The sequence below is a fragment of the Stegodyphus dumicola genome, chromosome 2 (genome assembly GCF_044657685.1).
Source record: "Stegodyphus dumicola isolate Sdum_Otavi_A_Nest chromosome 2, ASM4465768v1".
In the NCBI taxonomy this organism is placed as follows: domain Eukaryota; kingdom Metazoa; phylum Arthropoda; class Arachnida; order Araneae; family Eresidae; genus Stegodyphus; species Stegodyphus dumicola.
This window is the reverse complement of record NC_140769.1, coordinates 117,254,567-117,271,734: the sequence shown is the minus strand read 5'-3', so window position 1 is coordinate 117,271,734 and position 17,168 is coordinate 117,254,567. Positions and strand designations below refer to the sequence as shown.

General features: G+C 31.9%; 1 protein-coding gene across 1 annotated transcript in view; it reads left to right on the top strand.

The window, feature by feature from the left end:
* The window catches only part of LOC118187664 (uncharacterized), a 132,064-nt gene that overhangs the window by 38,675 nt on the left and 76,221 nt on the right, over positions 1-17,168 (top strand). The window contains 3 exon segments of the mRNA XM_085811078.1: positions 4,957-5,256; positions 13,563-13,850; positions 15,357-15,559. Of these exon segments, the coding sequence (XP_085667204.1) occupies positions 4,957-5,256; positions 13,563-13,850; positions 15,357-15,559 (791 nt within the window).

Sequence of the window (17,168 nt, the reverse complement as noted above, 5' to 3'; positions counted from 1 at the left end):
AAAGGACGCATTTGGATGATTTTTTACGTGGTAGAATTATCAGCCGGCTGGAATGTGGGCATACCCAACTGGAAGTATCAGACGAACTTGGAATTGCCCAGAGTGTCGTCTCCAGGCTTTGGCAAAGATTCCAAGATGATGGTAATGTGAGTAGACGTTACAGCACAGGTCGCCTCAGAGTTACAACGCCGAATGAGGACCGGTATTTGCAGTTACTGCCAAAAGAAACAGGCGGAGCACAGCCTACCTGTCTCGTAAGCTCTCTTCAGCCACTGGTATGACAATTTCAAGGCAGACCATGTACAGACGCTTAGGGCAGATTGGCCTATATGCTCGTAAACCTGTCAGATGCGTTCCACTTACTGCAACTCACTGTCGCCTGCGGTTAGCCTGGAATAGAGAGCATGCATTGTGGACACCGCAACAGTGGGCTTGTGTGATGTTTTCCGACGACTCCAGGTTTAGCTTGCAGTCTGATTCTCGCCGGACGTTCATATTTAGAGCTCCAGGTACCCGTTACCACCAAGAAAACATCATTGAATGACACCGTTACGGTGTAGGAGTGCTCGTTTGGGGTGGAATTATTCTGGGTTACAGAACTGACCTGCATGTTCAAATTGGAACCATGACAAGCCAAATCTATCGCGACATCATTCTGGAACAACATGTACGTTTGTTTCGGGGCGCAATGGGCGCACTGTTTGTGTTTGTGGATGACAACGCCCGTTCCCACCATGCAAACATCGTTAGCGAATGCCTTCAATCGGAGGATATCACCCGTATGGACTGGCCAGCATTCTCACCGGACTTGAATCCAGTAGAGCACGTGTGGGACATGCTTGGCCGACGAGTTGCAGCCCGTGAACCTACTCCTACATGTCTACCGGAACTTCGGAGAGCATTGCGTTTTGAGTGGTGTAATATCTCCCAAGACCAGATCAATAATTTGATACTCAGCGTGCGTAGGCGTTGTATGGAACTGTATTGCATCGTCTGGGAGACATACAATGTATTAACAATCATAGAAACCATGTAATATTGGTTTTTTTGTAATTTGCTCCAGGGAGAAAAAATCGTTAATTTTTTAATAATATCAAACATATAGCATCTTTTTTTTGCTCTTTACCTTTTGTTTAATAAATAAGCTTTAGAAATAAGTCAAATTTGTTTTGCTTCTAACTCTTCCTTTGCCTGATTTTGCATTATCCTTAATTTATGGACATGAGTGTAATTTCTTAGGTATTGCTTTCAGGGAAAGTATGTCTTAGTGCAATAAACAGTGATGAAATATTATATTTGGATTGTTTGTTTCTGCTTTAACTGATCCCACCATAAATGCTGCTCCCTTGGTATAAATGCTGACACATTTCAATGCACTCAAATACGACATTATCGTGTTAAATAAGTCGTAACCAGTTGTTTGCCTCAAAAGTTCTTTGTATCATAAAAATTCATTTATTATGTATTAAATTGTTCATAAATAAATTTTACAAAGCCTAAGAGAAGCATTTTGTCACTTATGTAAGTTAATTCATCTTCTTGTAGTCCAAAGAGCATGTTAACTAGTTTCGTTTGCAACCATTTAGTGGTGTAAGATGTCATTAATTGTTCTACAAATCATATCATCAGATATCCAAATCTGCAAATTTCCTTCTTGCTTTTCTCCCAAACATAATTGTCACCATTTCACAGCTGGCAGGTATAAAGAGAGATTCTGCTGTTATACATAGCTTTTGTTTTTGTTTTTTTCCTACTAAAAAGGCAATTTTAAATGATGCAAGTTGAGATTTATCACTTACTTTCATTGTTTTTTCAAACTGTCTTCTTTGTTTACCTTGCTTTTACAACAGCCTCTTGAAGAATTCTTTATTTTTTGATGAAAGCTTTTTTATGTTCATTTGAAAAATATTTTAAATTAGCTGGTTTCATTGCACTGTTGGCAAGTTTCTTTCCATGTACAGATTAGAGAAGAGTTGGACATTCTGTATTTCTGGTCCAGGTAAATCTGAATTTTAAGTATTCTTTGTCATACAAGTGTTTGGCATTTTAAAGTTGATTTCATAATTTTCATAATTAAAGTTGATCTCTACTGCACTGTCTTCAGTTCTGCTAGTTTTAGCAGTAGCAACTCATCAGTAACATCAAGATGAGATTTCTTCATGAGGAATAATCCATCACCTGTAATAAAATATTTATGAAAAGTATAAAATTAGTTAGAAATAGGAATCAAGACTTACATAAGTTATATATAAGACTTACATAAGTTATAAGTAAACCACATTAACTTCTCAGAATTCAAATGTGAACTGCTCAGCCATACCAATATGTAACGCTGTAAAATTTAAAATGAATTAGTTTACCAGTGGAGAGAAGGTTCTGATTGTTTGGTAGAGGTCTGCAGCACTGTTAATTTAGAATTGATTGAAACTCAGAATTGATCCTTGCCCTTTCATACACTTCCTTTCTTTTATCAACTTATTTCCTTATTGAGCCCTTTTTCTTTTGTTTTCATGTTCCTCTTTATCCAGTACTTTCATTCTGACCATCAGCTTATAGCCTTTCTTCTCCAACATCAGTAAATGGAACCTTCAACTGACACTAGTTGCTTGCTTGCTTGCTTTTTTTTTTTTTTTTTTTTTTTTTTTTTATATTTATTTATTATATATATATATATATATATATATATATATATAACCAATTGGTCTGGTATATGATGTCATTTTTCATAGTAATTAGGTGTGTATTAAGGAAGTGTTTCTAAGAAGTATAATTATCATTTGCATTTGCTGGTTACAGTCCCATCAAAATATTGATTTTACTAATGTACTATTATACCAATTTTTTTCCAACAGTTTTTAATTATGTATTTGATTTTATTGTGAAGTACTTCAAGGAACTTCATGGAGCTCCAGTTTTCTGTGGATCATGGATTGAGAATGATGAACTTAGAGGATTAATCATGTTTTTAGTATTCTCAATATTTGATTTTGATAATCCTGTATTGCTCTCTTTCTACATTATTCTTGAGAATAATTATTATTATTTTTATTTAGTCCAAAGGGGCTTTGTCCCTGAAGGACTATAGTTTTCATTTTGCGATTTTGTGTTGGTTCATTTTAAATGTCAGTTTCACTTTTCAAACTGTTGCCACTAAATGTTAGAGTCATGCATTATGTTTGAAGAAATTAAATAATAGAAAATCTGCATAAATGTATCTATGTTTTTCGCATTGTGATAAAACAACGGTACATAGAGCCATCGAATTTTGAATGACGTAAACCTACTACGAATGGGAATGTGGGAGCCCAAATTTAAGATTTGTTTTATTATTGATTTCATATTTTATAAAACTTTAACGAATTTTTGGTTAACAAACTCAAGGATTTCAAAGTGAGCAATGGCAACGTTGTGCAGAAAAAACATTTTTATCTCCAGCGCTCGAGCCTCTGTATCGGAAATTCTAAAGATATGCTCAATTTAAAACTATTTTGCGATATTGCTCTTGAACTGAATTTTATGGTTTAATTGCGAAGAACATGATATTTAATAAAGGTAACAGACAAAATGTTGGAAAAAAAAAACGCCCCTTTTGACATAATTTAAAATCAAAAAACTTTTTTTTTTTTTTTTTTTTTTTTTTTTTTTTTTTTTTTTGTGTGTGTGTGTGTGTGTGTGTGTGTGTGGCTTCCTTCTACATGTTGTAAAACTTCAAAATTTTTTAATTATTTTAATAAAAATTGGTACTTTTTCATTTTTGATTTTGTATAATATATAATTCAGTTAGAAACAGCCGTTTTTGCTTTTGCAATTGTTCCCATAATCTCTTCTACTAGTGTTAAAAATTGCCTGTATTCTGCAATAATTCAACTTCTAATTCATATTTTCATCTATTGATAAAGTTCATGGTTCTGTCTTTAAAGATCTCATATTTTTATTCTTAGGAAATTTTTATTACAATTCTTGGCAGCGTGGTTTAATGTACCTGTTAAACTGAAGAATTTTGAAATTTTTCATTAAGGAATTTAAATTTTAGTTCAAGAAAAAGATAAATTAATAAATTCCCTTTCACTCCTTATTGTTTTTTTTTTTTTTTTTTGGTGTCCTTCAATAATTCTTTAATTTTTTTCACCTAGTGAAACATCCGGAAATCTTTTTCATCTAGTAAATTAACTTTCTTTTGGCATTTTATTTTGTACTGATCAAAATATGCCCTCTTTAATGTCTTTAATTATAATTTTCATTTTCAAGTTCTTTCTTCATAGTTTTTTGGTTTTCTAAATAGAATTTCTCAATTTTGGTACTGTAGCCTTTGTGTTTAGAATATCTAACTTTGTGTTTAGAATGAAATGTGCTGCATCCTCAGTGTAATACTTTTTGCAAAGACAGACTTTTATAAAGTTGTCTTATGAAATGCATGAATCCTTTTACTTGAAATCAATGCCTTTCTAAAGTTTAATTTTGTATAACTTTAAAGCCCCAAAGAATATTATAAATATAAAATGTATGTAACATTATATTTTTGATAGTATAATATAATTTTGTATTCTATCTACTTACCTTCTCCCTCTCCCCCCAAAAAATAAGTAATTTTGATTCATATCTTGTTATTGCTCCAAAAGTTTTCCACTTACAAAATTGACTGTTTGTCATGATTATATTATTACTGTCAATGGATAGGAAGAAAAAGTTGAAATGTTTTTATGTTAAAATATTTTCTTACACATATTATTATGTATATGTTGTGCACTTGCAAGTTTGTTTCCACAGTGGGATGGTATAAAGCTACTAAGAACAGCCAGATCAAGAAAGGTAAAAATAAATAAATATACAAAATTTCATGAATTTATGTATGTTTTAAAATAGTGTAATTTATAGCAATACTGTATTATTCTTAGTTAATTATACATAAATTTAAGTAATATTTTCATCCTTTTGCAATCACTGATATTTTTTTAGGGTGAAAGAATTGCATATAGTATCCAGATGTGGAATATATATATGAAAGGACTTTTTCATGACTTAGCTTACTTTTTGCCCCAGAATATTGCCCAAGAGCTGTATGCGAGAATTTTATCGATTTCTCTTGATCATTTTCTTATAAGATATTCACACTGCAGTCCAAGTGAATTTAGAACTCCTCAAATTGCAAAAGATGTATTTACTGTTCTTTTGTGTGTCAGTGAACTTCTTTATCCAGCATGCTCTTCTGTGTCGCATATAACTGGAACAAAAAATGAAATGGATCAAAGTATCATTGTAAGTGATTAGTTTATTATACATGATTTTGTTTTACAATATAAAGATGAAAGTCTACAAATATTGAATATTTTCTAAAGATAATAGTTTTATTTACATATTATGCAGTAGGGCATCGACTGTTTAGAATGTGAATTGTTTGAATGCTTTCTTTAAAAAAGTTCAAGGGGAAATTTTTTAGGTCCCTTTAAAAGACAAAGCTTCTCACCCTTGAGTTTTAGATTCATTTTAAAAACAGATCTGATTTTATGCACTGAAAAAGAATGCCACCATTTAAAATTAGCTGCTATAGATAGTTTAAAGAACTGCTAACTGAGAAGTTATGAACTGCAAAAAGTAAATTTTGTGTCAAAATTTGGTGGCATTTTAAAATATTGGTTAAGTGGGAGGGGGAACTTCACCAGGTATAGTTGTTTTTATATAGTTTAACTATCTAATATATATCTATTCAGAAATTAATTTGTTTAATGTTCTTTGTTCCTAAATGAATTTTTTTTCATAGACTTTTAATTTAGCTATCAATTTTGAGGATGATCAGACACAGGTGCCATTTCTCCAGGAGGGAGAGAAAAAGTTCTCACAGGAAGGGGGGGGAAATCATCAAGTTCTGCATTTTAACCATTTTGCTTTTCTTGCTATTTTATACTTTTAATGTTTATCACTTTTTGTGTTTTATCCCGTTTTATTTCATATGCCAGCAACCAAAAAGCAATTTTGTAAGTTATGCTTCACTCAAGTGTATGAAATTTTTTAACTATTTCCATTTTTTTTTTTAAATTCAAATGTCAGAATATCATTTCTAAATTTATGCATAAATTCAAATTGTCACTTATCACAGTATAAGAAGTGTACATAAACATCATCTAAAACTGAGTATAAAAAATTATATCATCGTCCTTTGAAAATTGCCAATTCTACTTCAAATTTCTCTTCTGCTGATCATAAATTTTGGTGTAGAGCTAAAAACACTTGTCAGTGCCATAAAAAAAATTCTTCCTTCTAAAGTCCAATAGCTCACACCCTATTCCTTTAGCCTCAATCATTCTGTTAATCTTCTCACTTTAAAGTCTGTAATGTTATTCTTTAAGAGGATCAGCTGAATGTATTAAATTGTAACTTCAGTGTTTAAAAAACATTTAAATCTGGCAAAATTTTTGTGCTCCTGAAGATGAGGAACCTGTGACAGATTGCCCTCGAAATAATAATAAAGTTTGTTTGTGTATTGTTAATATCGTCAGATAATAACTGAACATTCTTCAGAGCTCGACTATTTTTTATAAGTCCAATTAGATATTTAAAGTTTTCCTTATGTATAAAATTGAAAATAAACTATTAAAAATGTATCAGTGCATGAAACATTCATACAGACTTATCTGCATATTTGGTTAAAAATAAAACATGTTTTTTTAAATATTTGAAAAAGGAAATGACTTTTAGGCTTTTCCCTTTTGAATATGTTCTTTTTGAGAAAAAGGTTGGATTTGTTCTATAGGCATAACAGTAATGATGTTTACAAACATGTATTTTTCAGGATAGAGTTTCTTCTGGAAGAAACATGGTACCAGTGAAGAGATACAATAACGCTAACAGTTTAACTAATTTAAAAATAAATGTTTTGTTACTTCTGCAATAAAATGCAAAATAATTAAATAACATTTTGTCAAAAAATCCAGTGAAAAACATGGTACAGTTCTTATTTATTATTTGATGTGATATTTACTAGAATTCTTTCTTTTCAAACATGCTGACTAAATGAGAAAATGTTCCATTACTCTTCAAGATTTTATAATGCAATTATTATTTTTAAATTTGTGTATTTAAATAGCAGTTTATAAATGCTTACATATTTTAAATATGTCTTAATTAGTACAATATTTTGTTCTTTTCTTCATACAGTTCATTAATTAGTTCTCCTTTATACTTCCTTGTACAAAGTATTGTAATCGCAGAAAATTTCAGGTATCATATTTCAATGAAAATATAAATTTTGACCCCTCTCGAACCCATTTGAATGATTTTTCTTTGTGTGACATCTGTACATATGGACAGAAAGGACTGTGTTTTTCAAAATGAATTTAAGATAAACTCTGAAGATATTTTTTCATGATGTCTATATGTACGTATGTGTCTCACATAACTCAAAAACAATTAGCCATAGAATGGTGAATTGTATTAGGGACTACTATAACACCTCCTTCCAAGATACACACCTCCCTTTTTTGTTGCATTTGGCTACACCAAATTCAAACGTGTGTGTATATCTATATATATAGATTACAAAACAATTTTTTTAAAAACAAAATATAAACATGCCTAGTAATATAAACATGCCTAGTAAGCTGCTGAAATTTATCATTAAAAACTTAAAGTAAGAAATTTAAAACTAATGTTTCACAAAGACCAAACATTTTTTAATAAATTTCAAATAATCCTATAAATGCAACAAAGAATTTAATATACGTAAAAACCAAAACTTTTAAACAAGCATTACTCCAATGCAAAAATTTTTTAAAGAAATTTAAAGAAAAAAAAAAAAAAAAAAAAAAGAACATAACAAAAAAAGAAATTCAATCAACTTCAATGCCACTTCATCAGGGGGGGAGGGACATTGAAATCACTTTTCCATAAACATCCTTGCTTTCTGTATTCAGAATTAGCCAATGAATCATTTCAATGTATTTTAATTAAAATAGTTTATAAGGTATTTCTCCCGCTTTCCAGCGTGCCTTCGTGGTGTAACGGTAGCACGCTGGGCCGGTATTCCAGAGGTCCGTGGTTCGATTCCTGGCGAAGGCAGTTGCTTATTTTTCATCTCTCCAGCTTCCAAAAAATCTTAATGTCTCTATAGTAGCGCCCGAACTAAAAGGGTTGTGGATGATGATTCTCCATATCCAGGATTTGGCGACTAGGTCCCCTAAAATCCTATTTGCCCTTTAAAAAGGGGAGTATATAAGGTATTTCTCCCGCTTTCCAGCGTGCCTTCGTGGTGTAACGGTTGCACGCTGGACCGGTATTCCAGAGGTCCGTGGTTCGATTCCCGGCGAAGGCGCTGCTAATTTTTACTCTCTCTGGCTCCAAAAAAATACCTAATGTCTCTAAAAGTTCACATGAAAATCCTGGCCCTTCCTCAAAGCAAGGAACGATCAAAATAAATTCTAATTAGAAGCTTGTACCTTAAATAAAGATAATTCTATTTTTTTTAAAGAATTGAAACCGAATTTAAAAATTAAAATACTGCAGTGAAAAATATAAATAAAAAATCTGTAGTATTTTTTACTGTAGTATTAAAAATTTTGATTTATATTTTTCACTGTAGTATTTTAATTTTTCACCTTCAGTTTCAATTCTTTAAACAAAATAGAATTCTCTTTAAGATACAATAACACGCCGAACAAATATTAACAAAAATCAGCGTTATATTGTCAGATTTTCACAGGACTCTGTCATTATTTAAGGTAAAAGCTTCTAATTAGAATTTACTTTGGGGAAGAGCAGAATTTGCAAGTGAACTATTATAATTAAAATACATTAAAATGGTTCATTGGCTAATTCTGGATACAGAAAAGCAATGATTTTTGTAAATGAAAGATTTCAATTGATTTCAGTGTTCTTCCCCCCCCCCCCCCCCCGATGAAGTGGCACTGAATTTCTGTTATGTTCGTTTTTCTTTAAATTTCTTAAATAATTTTTTGGAATATTGCTTGTTTAAAAGTTTTGGTTTTTTACATTTATTAAATTCTTTGTTGCATTTATAGGATTATTTGAAATTTATTTAAAAAAATTTTGGTCTGCGAACATTAGTTCTAAATTTCTTACTTTATGTCTTTAATGATTATTTTCAGCAGCTTAAAGTGCGAAAATACTAGGCATATTTATATAATAAAAAACAAACCACAAAAAACTTTAACAAACACTTATGAGCGTCGATTAAAATCTGAAACTTTTCGGGGTTCCTCCCCCCCGACACCCCTCAGAGCCGATTATAGCTTGATCTATCAGCTAGAATGCCACAAAATCTGCAAGGGGACTAATGATGCTATGGTAAAAAAGATTCTGTGAGAAAAAAGATTAGTTCCAAACATACCCGATAGAGAAAAATGTAGTGCTGTTCTTGTCTATAAAATTGAAAATTTGCATGAAAAGTGGATAAAATTTGAAAATGCAAATGCTTGATTACATAAATATTAGTAGCAGTATCACTAATTCAGTCTATAAAGATAGCAACTGCTGCTCTTTGTGAGTTAAAAAGTTGTAACAACCTAGCTAAAGAATCTCTATCAATTAATGCATTGAAAGGCATGATTCTGAAGTTCGAAGAAACAGGAACCTTAGTTCGGTTTGGTAGAAGATGGAAAGTGTCAGAACAGACTGATGTCATGATTGCAGTCGTTGACGGCACCCATGGGATCACTGCTAGTAGTTTCAGTACCCAGAGAATAGTGCAACAGTTGGATTTGAATCTTTTAATGGTATGGCAGATTTTTCAGAACCTGCTTCACAACTACCCATACAAGATTAGTCATATGCAGGAATTAAAACACTATGATTATGATAAACGGGTGGCGTTTGCTGTAACATTACTTACCAAGCTGGAGGTTGACAATTCTTGGCTGTGGAGAATTCTGTGGGGAAATGAAGCCCATTTTCACCTTAAATGGGACTTTTAACACTTGCAATTCTCGAATTTGAACATCCGAACAATTGCATTTAATTCAGAAAATCCCATTGCATTAACCAAAAGTCACTGTTGATTTCATCAATGGATGTTTTTTTTTCGAGGGGGGGGGAGGGTTATATTATTATAACATGACCACACGCCTGTTCCATTACCATGCAAAAGTATCATGATATGCTAACTGTTTTTGTCGTTCCGCAACCTCAGCAGAGGCAATTGCAGCTTCAGGTAATTTTTATGCAGCCTGGAGCACTACCGCACATTGGTCTATTGGTACAGTGGCTGTTGCACCATGAAAAAATCATGAATCGCATTTTTTCACTTGCATGGCCACCTCTCTTCCCTGATCTAACCCCATGTGACTTTTTCATGTAGGGGTATTCGAAGCTCAAGGATTATCTTGGTCGAGTCCTAACCTTGAGGACTTTAGAGAACAGCATATCACAGGCTGTGCTGAGCATTCTTGGTCACATGAAATGTACGGCTATCAAAAATGTTGTATACAGTATGCAATGTGTGATCCATGAGAAGGGTGTAGTACATTGCAACAGATCTGTACTCTCACCGAGGAAGCTCTTTTATTGAATAAAATGCTATGGTGCACTGAGATATCATCTCTGTAACACTTTGGGACAGTTCATTTGTTGCCTTAAAGCGGTGTTGGACTGAAATTTCTTCTATGTTATTGATTTATTTAATTCTCAACTGTGTAAACTGGGACAGCGCCATATTTCTCCCTTATCTCCAAATTTCGAAATTTCGAAACTTTTTTTTAATGTTGTCATTAGTCCGCCTACCAAAATTTGGAGGCATTTCAGCTGATAGACTGAGCTACAGATGGCTCTGAGAAGTTCTTTTAACCGTTTTTTTTTTTTTTTTTTTTTTCCTTCCCCAGCTGCGGAAAAAAACTTTGGAACTCTGCTTTTTATGTTTTATATATATATATATATATATATATATTAATTGAAAAAGAAAATGTAAAGCTAACTGGTAATTAGACGTAAGACTATATATATCTTGCTTGGCTGTTACAGTTTTGAAAACTGATAATATTCATTGTATCGGAGTATTAAAAAATAATATAAAATCTCTCATAATGATGTAATTTTTTTGACAGCAATCTCTAATTTAAGATGCAATGTGATGCTGCTAATTTTAATTAATCTCTGTTATAATTCTAGTGTAATAAAGTATTAGGTATCCCAATTCACATATTCTAAACAATATATTTTGCACCAAGAGGTGTTATTTTTTCCGATCTTTAGATGCAATAGCTAGAGATAGATATACAGATAAGTGTTACCAAAATCACTGGTGTTGTTTTGATGCCAGAAGCATTCTTAGTATGAAAATACATTATTGCCAAGAAAATATAAGCTGGGATAACCAATAAATACTAAAATATTGTACTAATATAAGATATTTTTTTTATTTTTAAGTCTTGTTCTTAAAATAAGCTAAGAAGTTATTTCATTTTCTGATCCAAATTTCTACAAAATTTGAGGAGAAAATTCTATGTAATATTATCTCATGCACTAAAAGTATTTAAAATAGTTTTACAGTAGTGCCATACACAAAAAAAACATCTGCCGAACAGACACATACAGTGGCCAAAACATGTCCTGTAAAATGAATCGCATGCAAATTAATTTACACATTATATATGCAGCTAAATTTGTTTCATTTTCAGTTCTGCAGTCATGTAAATGCAAAATGCAAAAAATGCATTTGTACATAAGCAGAAATAACATATAGAGGGGCAGACAAGTAACATATTTTTTAATATAGTAGAACACCAAAATTTTTCCCACCTTTCATATCTGAGATTATGTGGATTCTACGCTAGGTTATTTGATTATGAAAGAGCACACAAAGCTATTTGCTGAAGGGAAGGAATGCATTTGTGGAGGATTTTCTAAGGAAAACTGGTTCATGGTTTTCCCGTGTTACTCATGGGAAAACCATGAAAAACGTCCATGCATTAACCCGCTCCCTTAGGGCAGCGGTGGCGAACCTTTTTGAAGCCGCGTGCCCAAAACCCTTTTTTGGGTGGACCGCGTGCCCAAAACCTCTTTGATTAAATCCCCATCGAAGAGCAGTTTACCATGTTTTACCAAGCACAGTGAAATTTGAAAGCTGGTCATTGTTAGATGGTTTGTTTTAAAAAGATAATTGCAAAAACCAACTTTCTGGTAATTATAATTCCTTAATTTCCCTTCAATAAGCACCTTCCATTCAGCTTCATCAAATTCGGCAACAATCTTGTGGTTGGTGTTAAAGTGCCGTCTGACTCTAGGTGTGCGACACACAGCACTTTCCCGGCGCAGAATGCATAATGTTTTTCTATTGTGTTCGATAACTCCAAATGATTCTGTCCAAGTCTCTTGAAATGATATTCCACTATTAATGTTTAATTTTGCCTTTTTTCCTGGAGTCATTTGGGAGGGTTTCACCTGAAGTATAGAAAATCTATTTAACAATGAAAGTATTAAAACTCACCGACAGTCTGCAATGAATTTCTATTCATTTATCAAACATTAACTACTTTGGCGTATTCTTTGCCATGAAACAAGTAATATGACTGGCCCAAACAATTGAAACATTATAAATTGGGTCAATAAATATGTATATCATTTCTATGTCGATATATGATAATCTCATATCTAGGCTTAGGCCGTATGCCAGTGGCATTATGCGATAAGTAAGTTAAATGTTCAAGAACAGACTAAAACACTTATTTAAATTACATAGTATAATTTTATTCAGATTATTAATTAAGGAAGTAATATTTTAGTTGTGTGCCGGCTGATGAAGCTCTGCGTGCCAACTGTGGCACGTGTGCCATAAGTTCACCATCACTGTTCTAAGGTTTTAATCCTGGTCAAACTATCAGTTTTCAGTGGTCTTAAGACCTCTGGCACATGGCCACTGGTGGAATGTGGATTCTAGACTTCTGAGAATCATAGGTTGTAAATAAAAAATCTTAAGTTTAGAAAAAGGCTGGAATAAATTTAAAACAAATTTTAAAGAAAGCTCATAAAAGTACATTCTTTTTAAATTTCTTTTTACAGAGAAATATATATTAAATATGCTATAATTTTACATAAAATGAAGATAAGAAGCATACATTCCACCCTCTCCTTGTTTTTAAAACATATAGTAGTCTGTTTTGAAACTTTATAATGTTTAAGTTCAAGCATTTTTTCTCTCCTTCTCAAATTATACAAATTCATGATCAATTATACAGGTTTGTTGCTCAAAATTTATTTTTTTCACTGTTAATTATAGAAAAATCATGAGTTAGTTTAAAAATTGCAATTCTGATACAAAGAAATACTGTTGTTTTTAATCTTAATGAAGTTCGTGCATGTTTGAGTACATTGCCCTGCTAACGAAAGTGTGCCAACCTTGTTTTGATCCTTTGAGAAATACACTGCATTTCAAAATATGCTTTTGAAGCAGTCTATGAGTTTGACTTTAAACTTTCTTTAAACTCTTTAAGATCTTATTTTAAAAAGTTTAAAGAGGTCTTTAAGACTCTTTAAGATCTCTTTAAACCATACTTGTGCTTGTAACATACTACTATTCTTTTATTTTTTTAATATCTGATATTTTTTCTTAAAATATGTAGACATCATACATCAATGGTATACACAGCACTTGCTGCTGTTTATTAACTGTTCTTGTGATATCAAGTGCACCTCTTCAGGACTTGCATAAAGTATTTAAAGATGGCTTTCCTGTACCTCGTTTATCTCTTCGTATGAAGTCTGAGGCTGTAGCTCCTTGGTTACCATGGATAAGAAGAGAACTATTTACAGACTTTGGCCAAAGTCATATGATGTCTAATGTGGCTGTTTGGCTTGCTGTGAGAACTTGTACAACATGGGCTTTTCCAAATCCATGTGAAATCATTCAAGTATGCAGTAATTTTATAATTATTATGCTTGACTTATAATTGGTTTGAATTGCTTATGAAATGACTACATGAATGACGTCTACTTTAAGATGATGGTAAAAATTTCATAGGTTATAATTTAAAATTTTTTCAAAAATTTTTTTAAAAACACAAATTAAAAAAGTAAATCATAAAAAAATGTGTGAATTTTATTTTGATTGAAACTAAATTTCGAATTCTGAAAGAATAAATCAATTAAGTGTAATTAAAAAGAAAGAGAGACTAACAAACATGTACCAAATTCAAATAACATTGGCGAGCTAAAATTTAGAGTAAAGATAAAGTTTTTTTAAAGTTTTTTAACGTTTTGGCATAATTTGAGCCGTAGAATCTAAGTATAGAACTTCATTTCAGAAAAAGCCCGCTTGTCAAAATACCTATGTTAGAACAATGCTATACAGTCAAAAGTCGTTAATCCGGACTCGTCCGCACTTCGACGATTCCGGATTATTGATTTTTCCGGATTATAGATCATCAGTTTAAATCTCGTAAGATGGCATGCAGAAATTCTAAAATTAAAAATATGAAACCGTAATTTATGAAATAAAGAACAATTATGATCTAAAAGGTATCAAAATTTAGAAAAAAAAAAGCTTAATATTTATTTCTTTACTTTATTAAACATTTCTTTCAATGTAAGTTGTTTAAGTTGCTTCGTTTTATGAGATAATACTTTCTCTTTAATTCTATTAACAGACATAATTTCTTGTTCAGTTACAAAGTTCCGCTGTTTAAGTCCCGTAATTGCTGTGCCGAGAATACCGACTAACTTGTCAATCGAAATTTTTTCGTTTTCACTAACCTCTCTGTCACCTTCTTCATGTCTTTATCCATTTTTTGATGCAATTCCACTTTTTGTTTGATGGACATCGGAACATACTTTCGTTTTGTAGATCCTTTGGGAGCTCCAGTATCGGAAATTCTATTTGACATAATCGAAAGTTCAAGTTTACTTTTATAAAATTGCTCCTACAGTCTGCAAAAAATAATAAGCCGGAAATAATTCGAAGATCAAGGAACAACGCAATCATCAACATTAACCGAAATAGATAATTTTAGCATATACCGTCTGTTATACATAAAACGCGCACGCGAAAACGTATTCTGCGCTTGCGCACACACATGTGCGCAGTCGTAAAGGTCTTACGCGCACGCGTAAACGCCTATGCGCATGTGTCAACGCGGCGCATGCGCAGGAAGTTTTTAGCTTTGAAGTCCGGATTATAGATCATTCCGGATTATGGGTGTCCGAATTAACGACTTTTGACTGTATATAAAGCTAATATATATCTTAATTCGCGCTTTCGAGACATGGAAAATGTAAGTTAAATTCCGTCAAATGAGATTTTAATTTCCTGTTCCAGTAGAACGGAAGCTAAATAACTGTACCCTCCTTTTTTTTGTGCAGTTTGTATGTGTATATTAGTTTATTTGAAAATATTGATGGCAATATGAAAACTTTTCCAGGCATTTACTGAACATCATTGTACATTGTCTATTTTACTAATGATGCAAGCTACATATTGTAATGATCAGTTGAATGAAAGGGGTGAAGATCAACACTTTACAGAAGATTCTAAAATTAGGTTTGCATATGCTGTGTTTCAGTTGATGTTATGCTACAATGATAAATCATGTCTACATGACATTCTTCTCCCAGTTATTGAAAAGTAAGTTTTATAGCACTAATAATCAACCCATATAAGCCTAATTTTCCACACATGAAAGTTATTTACAGCCTACTGTTCAAAGACATCAAAGTAATGTGATCAATCCAATCACGCATGTTTTGTTAGCAATGTATTTATATTATTTAAAGCACAGGCTTAGTCACCACAGCAGCCAACAGGGATGTTGTAAAAATTTTATCTTCTTTTTCATAATCAGGAACAGTATATATCTTAACTTAATAGAAGAACGAAATATTTTTTCCTTCAAATTATTTTTTTAACACTTTTTAGCGTAATGTATGTGAATTTTGGGCCCAAGTTCAAATTTTTAACTGCCAGTATAAATGGGAAAATTGGATGAATATTATTTAATATTTTCTGTTTTAAGCCAATCATTGTAAGGTGTATGACAGTTCACAATTAGCAATACAAAATACTGCCACTCTGGGTTTTCTTTGTTTTAACATTGTAAATTTTAACTAATTTAGCTGTCTTCTCGACTTATTTTCCTTAGACAAATTATCATCATCATAAACTAATAACTGAACTTCAATAATACACTAAGGTAAAGTGTAGCTAAATAGCATATATTTGCTACTACTAATTGTGTGCAACTAAAATTTAAAATTAATAAAAAGTGTGTATGGATACTTAAGATTTCAAATTAATGCAGAATATTTAAGTTAAGGAACCACATTCAAACTGATACATTGCAAGCTTTAGCTTCACTGAAAGTCAGCCTTTGCTAATGTTGACCTCTGAACAGATAATTTAAATATTTCATCAATGTTTTATTGGGTAGCACGTCATGATGCATGCCACAAATTGTTTGAAATGCAAATAAAAACAGCTAATTTAGCACTGCCAATCCATACTCTCTAAATATTGCATGCACTGCTGCTCAAAGCCAACCTTATTTTTAATTTCGGTAAAGACCATTGAAAAAATAGAAAGTGCCAATAACTAGTTAACCTTGCAGCATAAAGGTAGATTTAAGATATGTCACTGGTTTTTCAACTGCCAGCAGAAAAATATAGTAGTGTAAAATTATCGTAGACTTAAAAATTGTGACAAAATAATCTTCTAACATTAGAAAAAAAAACATTTTAGTAAAGTGCTGAATGTAATTAAAACACATAGAGAATAAAGAGTGATATGAAATAGTAATTGCTTGCAAAGGCAATAAACTTGTACACTGCAAGAAAAAGGGAGCTACAGTTCTGTATCTCTCGTTCTACTGAGCCGATTGACAGAACTCAAATTGCATTTTTCATGTCTCAAAAGCGCGACTCAAGATATATATATTAGAATTATATATAGCATTGTCCTAATATAGGTATTTTGACACAAATGAGACGTTTTCTGAAGTTACATGCCAATTTAAGGTGAGAAATTTAAAAACGTATCCTTGCGCATTTTTCTCATTTTGCGCTAAGAATAATTCACTTGGCAAACTTCTCAATGTATAGCAACCTATTTTCCTTTCTTTTTTTTCATTGTACATGAGTGGAAAAAAAGTTATCATCCATACTTTCAAATAATTTTAACTAAGTGTGTAAACCACATTAGGCGTTATTATCGGTTATAACAGATATGGAATATTTCAAAA